General features: G+C 39.4%; 1 protein-coding gene across 5 annotated transcripts in view; it reads left to right on the forward strand.

The window, feature by feature from the left end:
- vps39 (VPS39 subunit of HOPS complex) overlaps positions 1–16383 on the forward strand; it is a 70916-nt gene that overhangs the window by 21904 nt on the left and 32629 nt on the right. For 4 of the 5 annotated variants that reach the window (XM_062034071.1, XM_062034073.1, XM_062034068.1 and 1 more), the window contains 4 exons: positions 5556–5676; positions 5843–5972; positions 11342–11484; positions 13270–13410. In XM_062034071.1, the coding sequence (XP_061890055.1) occupies positions 5556–5676; positions 5843–5972; positions 11342–11484; positions 13270–13410 (535 nt within the window). The remainder of the gene's footprint in view (positions 1–5555; positions 5677–5842; positions 5973–11341; positions 11485–13269; positions 13411–16383) is intronic. The other variant, XM_062034072.1, reaches the window with a different exon arrangement.

Raw genomic sequence — 16383 nt, forward strand, 5'->3', positions numbered from 1 at the left:
ACAAGCTATTAGTGCACTTTTGTGCATGATGTCACTAAGATGACGTATCAAAACAACACTAAATTAAAGTGCAGTTTTTGTACAGAACGCCACTACAATAGTTTAAAACAAATAAAGTGCACTTTTGTGCATGATGTCACACAAGATTATCGTATTACCACTCGCACCACAGCTAACGTTACCCATGCCGCCACTTCTCTGCTCGGGGAGGGCGTATACGTATGTGACGTATGTAAGAAGGTGCGCTCGTTTTATGTCTCTGTGAGAAGGAGAGACAAGAAAGAGTGAGAAGAGCCTGTAGTGTAATGCCCGCAGCTAAAAGCAACTGCGTGAGAACGTGTACTCCAATATCACCATATAGTCATTTTCTATATCGCACAGAGACAAACCCAGGGGTCGGCAACCTTTACCACTCAAAGAGCCATTTTGGAAAGTTTCACAAATTAAAGAAAACAATGGGAGCCACAAAAAAATTTTGAAAATTTAAAATGAAAAACACCACATACAAAGCTTAAATTGCTTTGCGCTATGTTAACCAGGGGTCTCTGACACACGCACCGGCACGCATCTCTATGTGGAAATTTAATGTTAGTGCAGCCCGCGACTTTTAATTGAACGGCGCTTGATAGCGTCTTTCTTGCCAACCCTCTCAATTTTCCGGGAGACTCCCAAATTTCAGGACGTGCTGGCACTGCTTTTAGCGCCGTGCTGGCACTGCTTTTAGCGCCCTCTACAGCCTGCCCAAACAGCGTACCTGCTTGGCCACATGATGAATGCAGCTTTTGCTTGCACACGTAAGTGCCAGCAAGGCATACTTGTTCAACAGCCACACAGCTTACACTGACGGTAGTCGTACAAAAACAACTTTAACACTGTTACGTTACAAATATGCGCCACACTTTGAACCCACACCAAAAAAGAATGACAAACACATTTCTGGAGAACATCTGCACTGTAACACAACATAAACACAACACAACAAATACCCAGAATCCCATGCAGCCCTAACTCTTCCGCTCAACCGACGCACAGAGAGGGGGGGGGGGGAGGGTGTTGATGTGTGGGGGGGTTTGGTGGTAGCGGGGGTGTATAATGTAGACCGGAAGAGTTAGGGCTGCATGGGATTCTGGGTATTTGTTGTGTTGTGTTCTCCAGAAATGTTTTTGTCATTCTTTTTTGGTGTGGGTTCACAGTGTGGCGCATATTTGTAACGTAACAGTGTTAAAGTTGTTTTTGTACGACTACCGTCAGTGTAAGCTGTGTGGCTGTTGAGCAAGTATGCTTTGCTGTCTCCTACGTGTGCAAGTAAAAGCAACATATAACATGTGGCCGGGCTGGCACGCTGTTCGTAAATGCTATAGAGGACAATTAATGCAGTGCCATTAGGGCACGCCCTTGATTAAGTCATTAGAGTGAAAATAGGATAATATTTGCCCTGGGAGATTTCTAGGAGAGGCAGTCTCCTGGGAAAATCAGGGGGGTCAGTAAGTATACTGGGAAAACCGGGAGGGTCGGCAAGTATGCAGCTGAGCCGCATCAGAATGGTCAAAGAGCCGCATGCGGCTCCGGAGCCGCGGGTTGCCGACCCCTGGCCTAGCCCTAATGTATACATACATACATACATACATACACACACACATACACGTTACTTTACATTCAGTCGACTTTCGGCTCTCTACCAAATTCTTTTAGCCCAATGGGCCCTCAAGTCAAAAAGTTAGGACACCCCTGTTCTAGAGTATTTATTGGTAGCCAGCGAGAAGGTATATTTTTGACGTGACTGATTGCAGTGTTTCCCACACATTCATTTATTTGTGGCGACCCGCCACGAAAGAATTAAGGCCGCCACAAAAAAATTATTTAAAATTAAAAAAAAAAAAAATTTGTCCTGTCCAGCTTCTCCGGCAAATCATATAGTTGATGTGAATGCCCATATAGGCTGTTCAGATTTACTTTACAAAAGAGAAGTGTAGGATCAAGATTTTTGGAGCTCTTTGTTCAGTGGATCAGATGTTTGATGAAGCTTTGTGTCTATCTACCACCACTACTGTTTGCTGTTTATTTGTTACTGACTGTGGCAGGACACCTCTGCCTCTGTTTCACTTTATGTTGCTGGTAAATAATATAGTTGTAGTAGTAGGCTAAAGTTAAATTATTTAGTATGCACTAATTAAAGGGGCAGAGCTTTAAGAGACATTTTAGCTTTTATATTTTTATAAGATATATTTTTTGTAAGAACCACAATTAATAAATATATTTCAGTGAATAACTTATTGTTCAAATCTGTATATAAATATGTACATAAAGTGTTGCAATTATATTATAAAATGGATGGATGGATGGATGGACGTTAAAAACAAAACTGTTATTATTAATTAGTAAGTATACATTTTTTGAGCCTTTTTAGAGAAAATCATATCATTGTAGTAAATGATGCAAATTACTCGATTATGTCATGGTGACCACGCCCATAGCCACGCCCCCACCGCCACAGGTATCTTGGCAGTTTATGGGAAACACTGGATTGTAAACAGAGGTCACAACACCGGAAGTATATTACGTTTTCTTTGCGTGTATGTTATAGAATGTATTTTTTTCCTGATAATAATGTTACTAGAATTTCTACTAAAAACTAAAGATTCTCTACTACATTATATGTGACATGTAAGTGTCAAAAAGACAGCCAAAAGAGGAATAAATCTAAAGGTAAAAGTGTAGAAAAGCACCGAATTGCAAGAAATGTACCGTAGTCTTGATTTTTTAAATGTTCTTTCAGGGCTTAAAAATATTCCTCTTATCCTCAGTTTTCCTCTGTTTTTCTCAGAAATTAACTACACACAATAAAACATTAACAAAATGATGTGTCACATGAAAAAAACACAAGCAATGTAAAAAAACAACAACCTTGTGTTTACTTTTTGATATGAAAATAAAACACAGAGCCGTTTAGCGAATGAAGATGAAGTGTAATAAGCAAGCTTTGTTCTTCTCTTGGTTCAGTACAGCAGTTTAGCCAACAACCAAAATAAAGAGTGTCACCTCTCACATCGAATACACAATTTTCACAGCCTTCGTTCAGTTCGATGAGCTGACAACATTTTAGCTCGTATTGATGTTGGTAGAAATATAGTGTAGAAATGCACCCGATTGCAGGAAATCTAGTCTTGATTTTTAATAGGGATGTCCGATAATAGCTTTTTGCCGGTATCCGATATTCCGATATTGTCCAACGCTTTAATTACCGATACCGATATCAACCGATACCGATATCAACCGATATATGCAGTCGTGGATTTAACACATTATTATGCCTAATTTGGACAACCATGTATGGTGAAGATAAGGTACTTTTTTAAAAATAATAATAAAATAAGATAACTAAATTAAAAACATTTTCTTGAATAAAAAATAAAGTAAAACAATATAAAAACAGTTACATAGAAACTAGTAATTAATGAAAATGAGTAAAATTAACTGTTAAAGGTTAGTACTATTAGTGGACCAGCAGCACGCACAATCATGTGTGCTTACGGACTGTATCCCTTGCAGACTGTATTGATATATATTGATATATAATGTAGGAACCAGCATATTGATAACAGAAAGAAATGGGGGGAGGGAGGTTTTTTGAGTTGGTGCACTAATTGTAAGTGTATCTTGTGTTTTTTATGTTGATTTAATAAAAAAAAAAAAAAAAAAAAAAAATTAAAAAAAACGATACAGATAATAAAAAATACAGATACCGATAATTTCCGATATTACATTTTAACGCAGTGTTTTTTATGTTGATTTAATAAAAATAATAATAAAAAAAAAACGATACAAATAATAAAAAAAACCGATACCGATTATTTCCGATATTACATTTTAACGCATTTATCGGCCGATAATATTGGCAGGCCGATGTTATCGGACATCCCTAATTTTCAACATTTTATTTTGGGGCTTTCCTGCCTTTGAGACACTTGTGATTTAGGGCTATATAAATAAACATTGATTGATGGATACTTTGTGCTGATAAAAAAGTTCCTCTTTTTCATCAGTTTTCCTCTTTTTTTTCTCAGAAATTAACTATACACAATAAAACATTAACAAAATGATGTGTCACATGAATATTTTTTGAAGTAATACCTTTTGTGACATGAAAAAAATACAAGTAATGTAAAAAAAAACCTTGTTTACTTTTTGATATCAAAATAAAACAGCAGTTTAGCTAATGAAGATGAAGTCTAATAAGCAAGCTTTGTTCTTCTCTTGGTTCAGTACAACAGTTTGGCCAACAACAAAAATAAAGAGTATCACTAGAGATGTCCGATAATGGCTTTTTTGCCGATTTCCGATATTATCCAACTCTTAATAACCGATTCCGCTATCAACCAATACCGATATATACAGTCGTGGAATCAACACATTATTATGCCTAATTTTGTTATGATGCCCCGCTGGATGCATTAAACCAAGTAACAAGGTTTTCCAAAATAAATCAACTCAAGTTATGGAAAAAAATGCCAACATGGCACTGCCATATTTATTATTGAAGTCACAAAGTGCATTATTTTTTTTTAACATTCCTCAAAACAGCAGCTTGGAATTTGGGACATGCTCTCCCTGAGAGAGCATGAGGCGGTTGAGGTGGGCGGGGTTGAGTTGGCAGGGGTTGTATATTGTAGCGTCCCGAAAGAGTTAGTGCTGCAAGGGATTCTGGGTATTTGTTCTGTTGTGTTACGGTGCGGATGTTCTCCCGAAATGTGTTTGGTGTGGGCTCACAGTGTGGCGCATATTTGTAAAAGTGTTAAACTTGTTTATACGGCCACCCTCAGTGTGACCTGTATGGCTGTTGACCAAGTATGCCTTGCATTCACTTGTGTGTGTGTGAAAAGCCGTAGATATTATGTGATTGGGCCGGCACGCAAAGGCAGTGCCTTCAAGGCACGCCCCCAGTATTGTTGTCTGGGTGGAAATCGGGAGAAATTCGGGAGAATGGTTGCCCCGGGAGATTTTTGGGAGGGGCACTGAAATTTGGGAGTCTCCCGGGAAAATGGGGAGGGTTGGCAAGTATGACTGGGAGACGCAACTGCTCTGTACTTCTCCCTACGTCCGTTTTAAAAAGTCATACATTTTACTTTTTGAAACCGATACCGATAATTTCCGATATTACATTTTAAAGCATTTATCGGCCGATTATATCGGATATTATCGGACATCGCTACGTGTCACCTCTCACATCGAATACACAATTTTCCCAGCCTTCGTTCAGTTCGATGAGACGACAAAACATTTGAGCTAATATTGATGTTGGTAGATGAGAATAAATGTAAATAAATATAGTGTAGAAATGCACCCAATTGCAGGAAATGTAGTCTGGATTTTCAACGTTTTATTTTGGGGCTTTCCTGTGCTGATAGAAATGTTCCTCTTTTTTTCCCTCAAAAGGTGCTCACTTGCCTGATCTTGCTGGTTAATTTGGATGGTTTCCGTGTCATAAGGACTCAACTTTTTGACCCTTTTTGGGGCATCTTACCAATATAACACCGCGTTGTTGTCTTCTTTGCCAGGCCAAATATCGTGTATGTGGCCAGCAACCACTTTGTGTGGCGCCTGGTGCCCGTGTCCATCGCCACGCAGATCCGCCAGCTCCTCCAGGACAAACAGTTCGAACTTGCTCTTCAGCTGGCAGTGAGTGTACCCCCTTTTTAATATAGTCCTCAAGACCTTGAGTCAAATCTGCTGCTTTGAGCAGTGCAAGCTGTTTCATTCGGAACGGGCTGGAAGATGATGATGACAAACAAAACAAAGGGTACTGCCAGGGTTGTTTGTTTTCTTCTTCTTCTTCTTCCACCAGAAGATGAAGGACGATTCCGACGGTGACAAGAAGCAGCAGATCCACCACATCCAGAACCTTTATGCCTTCAACCTGTTCTGCCAGAAGAGATTTGATGACTCCATGCAGGTGTTCGCCAAACTCGGCACAGGTAGGGGGGCCCCTCATCCTTTCTGGCGGTGGTTGTCTTCAGACCGAAAAATAAGCCCTGTCAAAATATTACATAAATCGGACGTACAGTCGCGATCGAAAGTGTACATACACTTGTAAAGAACATGATGTCATGGCTGTCTTGAGTTTCCAATCATTTCTACAACTCTTATTTTTTTGTGATAGAGTGATTGGAGCACATACCGTAATTTCCGGACTATAAGCCGCACCTGACTATAAGCCGCACCAGCTAAATTTAGGGGAAAATACAGATTGCTCCATATATACACCCGACTATAAGCCGCAGGGTTTTGATGTGTAATTAGCGTAGTATATAGGGGTTCCTGCTACCACGGAGGGGATTGTCGGGACAGAGATGACTGTTTGGGAACGCAAAGCGTCCCATTTATTAACAATAAATCTTTCAATCATTCAATCAAACTTTCACATCTTTGACATGGCGAACAGCATTTGTGCAGAGTACAAATAATTAGGGATGTCGGCCGATAATATCCAAACTACGCTCTAAAGTCCAGCCCGCGTGCTTCCTCTATTTATTTGGGAGGTCCCTGGTTACATCACTGAAGCTGACGCTGAAGGAAGGGGGTCATCTCAGCAGCTCCAGTTAGACACAATATATGACTATTAATGAAATGCAAATGGGCTGACACTCGTGATATCGCCCTGTCTCTGCTCTGTCTGCGTCACGGTACTCGATGTTCGCCCTTGGCAGTCAACAGGCCGATTCTGGAAACAAACACTGATACGAGACGACTGGCTTTTGCACAGATAGAAAAAGTACAACTTCAGCACAATTGATAATAACTATAGCAGGAGTCGGCAACCCGCGGCTCCGGAGCCGCATGCGGCTCTTTGACCACTCTGATGCGGCTCAGCTGCATACTTGCCGAACCCCCGATTTTCCCAGGAGACTTATGGATCTCAGTGCCTCTCAGGGCAAAAAAGATCCTATTTTCACTCTAATTACTAAATTAAGGGCGTGCCCTAATTGCACTGCAGTAATTGTCCTATATAGCATTTACAAACAGCGTGCCAGCCCGGCCACATGTTGTATGTAGCTTTTACTTGCACACGTAGGAGACAGCAAAGCATACTTAGTCATCAGCCACACAGCTTACACTGAATGTAGCCATATAAAACAACTTTAACACTGTTACGTTACAAATATGTGCCACACTGTGAACCCACACCAAAAAAGAATGAAAAACACATTTCTGGAGAACATCCGCACCGTAACACAACATAAACACAACACAACCAATACCCAGAATCCCATGCAGCCCTAACTCTTCCGGTCTAGATTATACACCCCCGCTACCACCAAACCCCCCCACACATCAACCCTCCCCCCCTCCGTGCGTCGGTTGAGCGGAAGAGTTAGGGCTGCATGGGATTCTGGGTATTTGTTGTGTTGTGTTTATGTTGTGTTACAGTGCAGATGTTCTCCAGAAATGTGTTTGTCATTCTTTTTTGGTGTGGGTTCAAAGTGTGGCGCATATTTGTAACGTAACAGTTGTTTTATACGGCTACCGTCAGTGTAAGCTGTGTGGCTGTTGAACTAGTACGCCTTGCTGTCACTTACGTGAGCAAGCTAAAGCTGCATCCTACATGTGGTCGAGCAGGTACGCTGTTTGGGCAGGCTGTAGAGGGCGCCAAAAGCGGTGCCATCACGCCCTGATATTCGGGAGTCTCCCGGAAATAATGAGAGGGTTGGCAAGTATAACGCTATCAAGCGCCATTTATTCAAAACTCGCGGGCCGAACTAACATCAAATTTCCATATTAAGGTGCGTGCCGGTGCGTGTGTCTGAGACCCCTGGTTAACATAGCACAAAGCAATTTAACCTTTGTATGCGGTGTTTTTCATTTTAAATTTTAAATTTTTTTTTGTGGCTCCCATTATTTTCTTTAATTTGTGAAACTTGCCAAAATGGCTCTTTGAGTGGTAAAGGTTGCCGACCCCTGAACTATAGCAACGGCCTTTAAGCATAAGAGTTGTGTGATAATATATACATAATTATTCTAACAATAACTCAATTCCCAGCGCATGTATCTGCGACTTTTTGTCCGATGCGGCTAATATGTGGATTTTTTTTTTTCTTTCAAAATGTAGTGGGTGCGGCTTATATCCTGGTGGGCTCTATAGTCCGAAAAATATGGCGCTTGATTTAAACTTCAGGTCCCGAAATGTAAATGGAGTATTGTTGGTTCTTTTTGATGGTTCGTTTAAGCAGTGTTTCTTAACCACGGGGCTGTGGTCCGCATGGGCCGCAGCGGTACTCAATTGTAATACACTTTTCCACCACTACACCACAGTAATGACAATATTAAACAAACAGAAGAAGTCTGGAATAAAGTCAGAAATGATGACTAAAGTGGTAAAAACATCATTTTTATTTGCACTTAAATTTATTTGACCGAAACAAGAAACATATTTATTATGTTTTTGTCAGTAGATAATCGCATGTGAATTTCTGTTATTTGAGTCCCCTCTTTTGCAGTACATTTGATTAGTACCTATTTTCTAATCATCTTGACCCCTTGTGTTAAATAAATAATAATATTGGTGATTAACACATGCTTTCATATCATTTGACAAGGTTTCTCCTGTTAAACCGTAAATAGCTTGTGTACAATTATTGAATATGATTAGTAATAAGATGACCTAATTCGGTGTTAATATTTGAGTGAGCCTGAGGTTAAAAAGGTTTCGAAGTCTTTATGGGCAGAATAGAGGACCTACCATTAACTCCTATGTAAGCAGACTTTTATTTGTTTATTTACAAGTTAGAATGCATAAAAAAATATAAATTTTGTTTCATGATTGTGAAGCATAGGGAAAATACACATAAAAAAAAGTTCAGTTCCCCTTTAAGAGGGAACGCAGGTGTGCCAGTACAACACAGAGGTGTGATTCATGAATTTTGCCCTTCCTGAATGTAAGCAGATAGGTAAACAGTCCTTCAAATTAGAGATGAAAAACTCCTAAATTGATGTTGATTATTGATTGCTTACACTTAAAAAGGCAACGCTACCTTACAGAAACATGTCAGCATTTAATTCATTCGACATGTATTAAAAATGAACAATGAACAATTGCCCATGTGACCAAAAACCACCACTGCTCCAAACCTTCGACTGCTATTTCATATTTGTCCTGTTTTTGCTTTCTTTTTTTCTATTTTGAGTTGACAATCGAAAATACTGAAATTCCACGACACAGTCAATTTGCAAACAGCTAAAATGATGCACAAAGCAAACTACAATCTGCTACCCAAGAATGTACGACCATTCTTCTCAACTAAAGAGGAGAATATAATCTTAGAGACAAATTTGTACGCACGTACAACACTTAAGACCTTCAGTATATCAGTATGTGTAATTAAATGATGGAATGCAGTGTTTCCCATAAACTGCCAAGATACCTGTGGTGGTGGGGGCGTGGCTATGGGCGTGGTCACCATGACATCATCGAGTAATTTGCATAATTTACTACATGATATGATTTTCTCTAAAAAGGCTCAAAAAATGTATACTTACTAATTAATAACAGTTTTGTTTTAAACGTCCATCCATTTTACAAAATATTTACAACACTTTATGTACATATTTATTTACAGATTTGAACAATAAGTTATTCACTGAAATATATTTATTAATTGTGGTTCTTACAAAAAATATATCTTATAAAATATAAAAGCTAAAATGTCTCTTAAAGCTCTGCCCCTTTAATTAGTGCATACTAAATAATTTAACTTTAGCCTACTACTACAACCATATTATTTACCAGCAACATAAAGTGAAACAGAGGCAGAGGTGTCCTGCCACAGTCAGTAACAAATAAACAGAAAACAGTAGTGGTCAAATACAAATAAGGCAAAAAGAGAAGTATCCTACACTTCTCTTTTGTAAAGTAAATCTGAACAGCCGATATGGGCATCTACATCAACTATATGATTTGTCTGAGAAGCTGGACAGGACAAAAAAATTAAAAAAATGTTTTTATTTATTTATTTATTTATTTTTTATTTGTGGCGGACGTAATTCTTTTGTGGCGGGCCACCACAAATAAATGAATGTGTGGGAAACACTGGAATGAATTAAGCAAATAAATCAAACAATGTACTAATATAATCCACTTCAAGAAACTCTTCAAATGTAAAGTGCTTACAAAGGAGAAGAACCATGATAAACATTCTGAATTTATTCCAGCCATCCATTCATTTTCTAGGTAATCGTAATTATCTCACCATATGAAATACAACTTATTTATTTTTAATGTTATAGTTGTTGCGCGCGACCAATCTTCCTCTCAGGGAATAAAACACACTGGTCTATCCCAAATTCTTACTCAACATATATGTTGAGTAGAGAGGACCACCGAGACAGAACTCTCGACTCTATTGACAAAATCTGAAAGGGAAAAATTGCATATGAGAGCCAACATGGACAAATAGAACAGACAAGCCATTGTAATGTCTGCTCGCGGAAAAACAAAAATCCTAATCTACGATTTGACTCCCTCGAATGGCCTTGACGCTGCAACAACAGGAGCAGGCTGTTCTGTAAACAACCCCCGAGGACTCTCAAAGATGGACGCTTTTTGACCTCCCTCCCTCCTTGCGAGTTGTTGTGATTATATGTAACATGTTTATGTGTGCTATGGCAAATGAGTTTTTTTCCCTTGGACTCAGTCTGGACCCCCTCTCGAGGGGAGGGTGTCCAGACACAGTCCCCACTGTCTGCTCTTAGTGGGACTGTGCCGAAAATGTAATTTCAGTTCTTATGTGTCTTGTACGTGTTAAAGAATGGACAATAATAAAGCATCCTGAGAATAGCACTTGGCCAAGTTTTACTAAAGCTCGAGGAGACCAGCCCTTGCAATGCGACAATAGCATCAGCAATAAGAGGTGTAAATCCTAACAAAAAGAGTCAGCTTATGTAGAGCGATAAACAGCCCCTTTCGCCCGCAAAGGAGCGCAGCTGCTTCTTCAAAACAGATAAGGAACTGGCCAAAACAGCTTAAGACAAAACAAAGAGTTGACTAGCGGACATAAGATAAAAGCTAGGAGGTCACAAGAAGACACACTACATGGGGAAATACTAGCTGCTTTAAACATGACTATGGATTAAAAAAAGAACACTTCAAATTACTAACGGAGTGAATAAATTGAGAACAGGAAGTGAACAAAAGTGTTAGCAACTGCTATGTAAAGGAAAAGGGGTAAGATTAAATAAGCTCTGCTTCTTCCTACTCCTTTTCGAAGATGTTGAATAGAGAAACTAAAAATGGTGATGTATCATGTTGTAAATCAACACAAAGCTACAGTATATATTCCACATCCCAAAGATCCCACACACGTGATCGGCCTGTACCCGGACCTGCTGCCGTCCGACTACCGCAAGCAGCTGCACTACCCCAACCCTCTGCCGTCCCTGTCTGGAGCAGAACTGGAGAAGGCTCACCTGGCGCTCATCGATTACCTCACCCAGGTCTGTCCTTGTGGCCCCGCCTCAGTGCAGCATTCTCTTCTTCTTCTTCTTCTTCACCTTCACCTTCTTCTTCACCTTCTTCTTCTTCTTCTTCTTCTTCTTCTTCTTCACCTTCTTCTTCACCTTCTTCTTCACCTTCTTCTTTTTCTTTTTCTTCTTCTTTTTCTTCTTTTTCTTTTTCTTCTTTTTCTTCACCTTCTTCTTCTTTTTCTTCTTCTTCTTCTCCTTCACCTCCTCCTCCTTCTTCTTCTTCTTCACCTCCTTCTTCTTCTTCTTCACCTCCTTCTTCTTCTTCACCTCCTTCTTCTTCACCTTCTTCTTCTTCTTTTTCACCTTCTTCTTTCACCTTCTTCTTCACCTTCTTCACCTTTTTCTTCTTCTTCTTCACCTTCTTCTTCTTCTTCTTCTTCACCTTCTTCTTTTTCACCTTCTTCTTTCACCTTCTTCTTCACCTTCTTCTTCTTCTTCTTCACCTTCTTCTTCTTCACTTTCTTCTTCTTCACTTTCTTCACCTTCTTCTTATTCTTCACCTTCTTCATCTTCTTCTTCTTCTTCACTTCTTCATCTTCTTTTTCACCTTCTTCTTCTTCTTCTTCTTCTTCTTCTTCACCTTCTTATTCTTCACCTTCTTATTCTTCACCTTCTTCTTCTTCTTTTTCTTCTTCACATACTTCTTCTTCTTCACCTTCTTCTTCTTCACCTTCTTCTTCTTCACCTTCTTTTTCACCATCTTCTTCACCTTCTTCTTTTTCTTCTTCACCTTCTTCTTCTTCACCTTCTTCTTCTTCTTCTTTTTCACCTTCTTCTTCTTCACCTTCTTCTTCTTCTTCTTTTTCACCTTCTTCACCTTCTTCTTCTTCACCTTCATTTTCTTCTTCTTCTTCACCTACTTCTTTTTCTTCTTCACCTACTTCTTTTTCTTCTTCACCTTCTTCTTCTTCACCTTCACCTTCTTCTTCTTCTTCTTTTTCACGTTCTTCACCTTCTTCATTTTCTTCTTCACCTTCTTCAACTTCTTCTTCTTCTTCTTCACCTTCTTCTTCACCTTCTTCACCTACTTCTTTTTCTTCTTCCCCTACTTCTTTTTCTTCTTCACCTACTTCTTTTTCTTCTTCTTCTTCTTCTTCACCTTCTTCTTCACCTTCTTCTTCTTCACCTTCTTCTTCACTTTCTTCACCGTCTTCTTCTTCTTCACCTTCTTCTTATTCTTCACCTTCATCTTCTTCCTCACCTTCTTCACCTTCTTCTTCTTCTTCACCTTCTTCTTCTTCTTCTCCTTTGTCTTCACCTTCTTCTTCTTCACCTTCTTTTACACCATCTTCTTCACCTACTTCTTCACCTTCTTCACCTCCTTCTTCTTCACCTTCTTCATCTTCACCTTTTTCTTCTTCAACTTCTTATTTTTATTCTTCTTCACCTTCTTCTTCTTCACCTACTTCTTCACCTACTTCTTTTTTTTCTTCACCTTCTTCTTCTTCACCTTCTGCACTTTCTTCTTCTTCACCTTCTTCTTCTTCTTCACCTTCTTCTTCACCTACTTCTTTTTCTTCTTCACCTTCTTCACCTTCTTCTTCTTCACCTTCTGCACTTTCTTCTACTTCACCTTCTTCACGTTCTTCTTCTTCTTCACCTTCTTCTTCACCTACTTCTTTTTCTTCTTCACCTTCTTCACCTTCTTCTTCTTCACCTTCTGCACTTTCTTCTTCTTCACCTTCTTCTTTTTCTTCTTCACCTACTTCTTCTTCTTCTTTATCTTCATCTTCATCTTCTTCTTCTTCTTCACAGAAACGCAGCCACTTGGTGAAGCAGCTCAACGACTCCGACCCGTCCACCACGTCGCCGCTCATGGAGGGCACGCCCACCATTAAGAGCCGCAAGAAGCTCCTGCAGATCATCGACACCACCCTGCTGAAATGTTACCTGCACGTAAGCACTCTTTTCTACCTGCACTGTTCTCAATCACTGTCCTCGTGATGCTAGCATCTTTCCTGCCATGTAGCTTGATCGCTCCAGTGGCGTACCATACGTAGTACATCAGAGACCTTGAATGGAGACAGCCATAGGTAGCAGGCCTGTGCCTTGCCTCATAAATTGTCACATCTGCCACCAGAGCAAAGAATTCTTTCCAAATCTGGATTGATTTTGTCCCTGCGCTTGTGTCGCTTGATCAAGCTCTAGTAGGAGTATAATCAGGGGTGTCAAACGTGGCCCTGGTCACATGTAGCCTTAGTCTTAGATGGGTCACATCTAGTCTTAGTCTTAGATTGGTCACATCTAGCCTTAGTCTTAGATTGGTCACATCTAGTCTTAGACTTAGATTGGTCACATCTAGTCTTAGACTTAGATTGGTCACATCTAGTCTTAGACTTAGATTGGTCACATCTAGCCTTAGTCTTAGATTGGTCACATCTAGCCTTAGTCTTAGATGGGTCACATCTAGTCTTAGACTTAGATTGGTCACATCTAGTCTTAGACTTAGATTGGTCACATGTAGTCTTAGACTTAGATTGGTCACATCTAGTCTTAGACTTAGATTGGTAACATGTAGTCTTAGACTTAGATTGGTCACATCTAGTCTTAGACTTAGATTGGTAACATGTAGTCTTAGACTTAGATTGGTCACATCTAGTCTTAGACTTAGATTGGTAACATGTAGTCTTAGACTTAGATTGGTCACATCTAGTCTTACGTGTTGGCTCTGTACCGAGGATGTTGTTGTGGCTTGTGCAGCCCTTTGAGACACTTGTGATTTAGGGCTATATAAATAAACATTGATTGATTGATTGATCTAGTCTTAGACTTAGATTGGTCACATGTAGTCTTAAACTTAGATTGGTCACATGTAGCCTTAGTCTTAGATTGGTCACATCTAGTCTTAGATTGGTCACATGTAGTCTTAGTCTTAGATTGGTCACATCTAGTCTTAGATTGGTCACATGTAGTCTTAGACTTAGATTGGTCACATGTAGTCTTACACTTAGATTGGTCACATGTAGTCTTAGACTTAGATTGGTCACATCTAGTCTTAGACTTAGATTGGTCACATGTAGTCTAAGACTTGGATTGGTCGCATGTAGTCTTAGACTTAGATTGGTCACATGTAGTCTAAGACTTGGATTGGTCACATGTAGTCTTAGACTTAGATTGGTCATATGTAGTCTTAGACTTAAATTGGTCATATGTAGTCTTAGACTTAGATTGGTCACATGTAGTCTTAGACTTAGATTGGTCACATGTAGTCTTAGACTTTGATTGGTCACATGTAGCTTTAAACTTAGATTGGTCACATGTAGTCTTAGACTTAGATTGGTCATATGTAGTCTTAGACTTGGATTGGTCACATGTAGTCTAAGACTTGGATTGGTCGCATGTAGTCTTAGACTTAGATTGGTCACATGTAGTCTAAGACTTGGATTGGTCGCATGTAGTCTTAGACTTAGATTGGTCACATGTAATCTAAGACTTGGATTGGTCGCATGTAGTCTTAGACTTAGATTGGTCACATGTAGTCTTAGACTTAGATTGGTCGCATCTAGTTTTAGACTTAGATTGATCACATGTAGTCTTAGACTTAGATTGGTCACATGTAGTCTTAGACTTAGATTGGTCACATCTAGTCTTAAATTGGTCACATGTAGCCTTAGACTTAGATTGGTCACATCACATCTAGTCTTAGACTTAGATTGGTCACATCTAGTCTTAGACTTAGATTGGTCGCATCTAGTTGTAGACTTAGATTGATCACATGTAGTCTTAGACTTAGATTGGTCACATGTAGTCTTAGACTTAGATTGGTCACATCTAGTCTTAAATTGGTCACATCCAGTCTTAGACTTAGATTGGTCACATCTAGTCTTAGACTTAGATTGGTCACATCTAGTCTTAGACTTAGATTGGTCACATCTAGTCTTAGATTGGTCACATCTAGACTAAGACTGGTCACATCTAGTCTTAGATTGGTCACATCTAGTCTTAGACTTAGACTGGTCAAATCTAGTCTTAGACTTAGACTGGTCAAACCTAGTCTTAGACTTAGACTGGTCAAATCTAGTCTTAGACTTGGACTGGTCAAATCTAGTCTTAGACTTAGATTGGTCACATCTAGTCTTAGACTTAGATTGGTCACATCTAGTCTTAGACTTAGACTGGTCACATCTAGTCTTAGACTTAGATTGGTCACATCTAGTTTTAGACTTAGATTCGTCACATCTAGTTTTAGACTTAGATTGGTCACATGTAGTCTTAGATTGGTCACATCTAGACTTAGACTGGTCACATGTAGTCTTAGATTGGTCACATCTAGACTTAGACTGGTCACATCTAGTCTTAGATTGGTCACATCTAGTCTTAGACTTAGACTGGTCACATCTAGTCTTAGACTTAGACTGGTCACATCTAGTCTTAGACTTAGATTGGTCACATCTAGTCTTAGACTTAGACTGGTCACATCTAGTCTTAGATTGGTCACATCTAGTCTTAGACTTAGACTGGTCAAATCTAGTCTTAGACTTAGATTGGTCACATCTAGTCTTAGACTTAGATTGGTCACATCTAGTTTTAGACTTAGATTGGTCACATCTACTCTTAGATTGGTCACATCTAGTCTTAGACTTAGACTGGTCACATCTAGTCTTAGACTTAGATTGGTCACATCTAGTCTTAGATTGGTCACATCTAGACGTAGACTGGTCACATCTAGTCTTAGATTGGTCACATCTAGTCTTAGACTTAGACTGGTCAAATCTAGTCTTAGACTTAGATTGGTCACATCTAGTCTTAGCCTTAGATTGGTCACATCTAGTCTTAGACTGGTCACATCTAGTCTTAGATTGGTCACATCTAGTCTTAGACTTAGACTGGTCAAATCTAGTCTTAGACTTAGATTGGTCACATCTAGTC

Source organism: Entelurus aequoreus, linkage group LG23 (genome assembly GCF_033978785.1).
Source record: "Entelurus aequoreus isolate RoL-2023_Sb linkage group LG23, RoL_Eaeq_v1.1, whole genome shotgun sequence".
NCBI classification, from domain to species: domain Eukaryota; kingdom Metazoa; phylum Chordata; class Actinopteri; order Syngnathiformes; family Syngnathidae; genus Entelurus; species Entelurus aequoreus.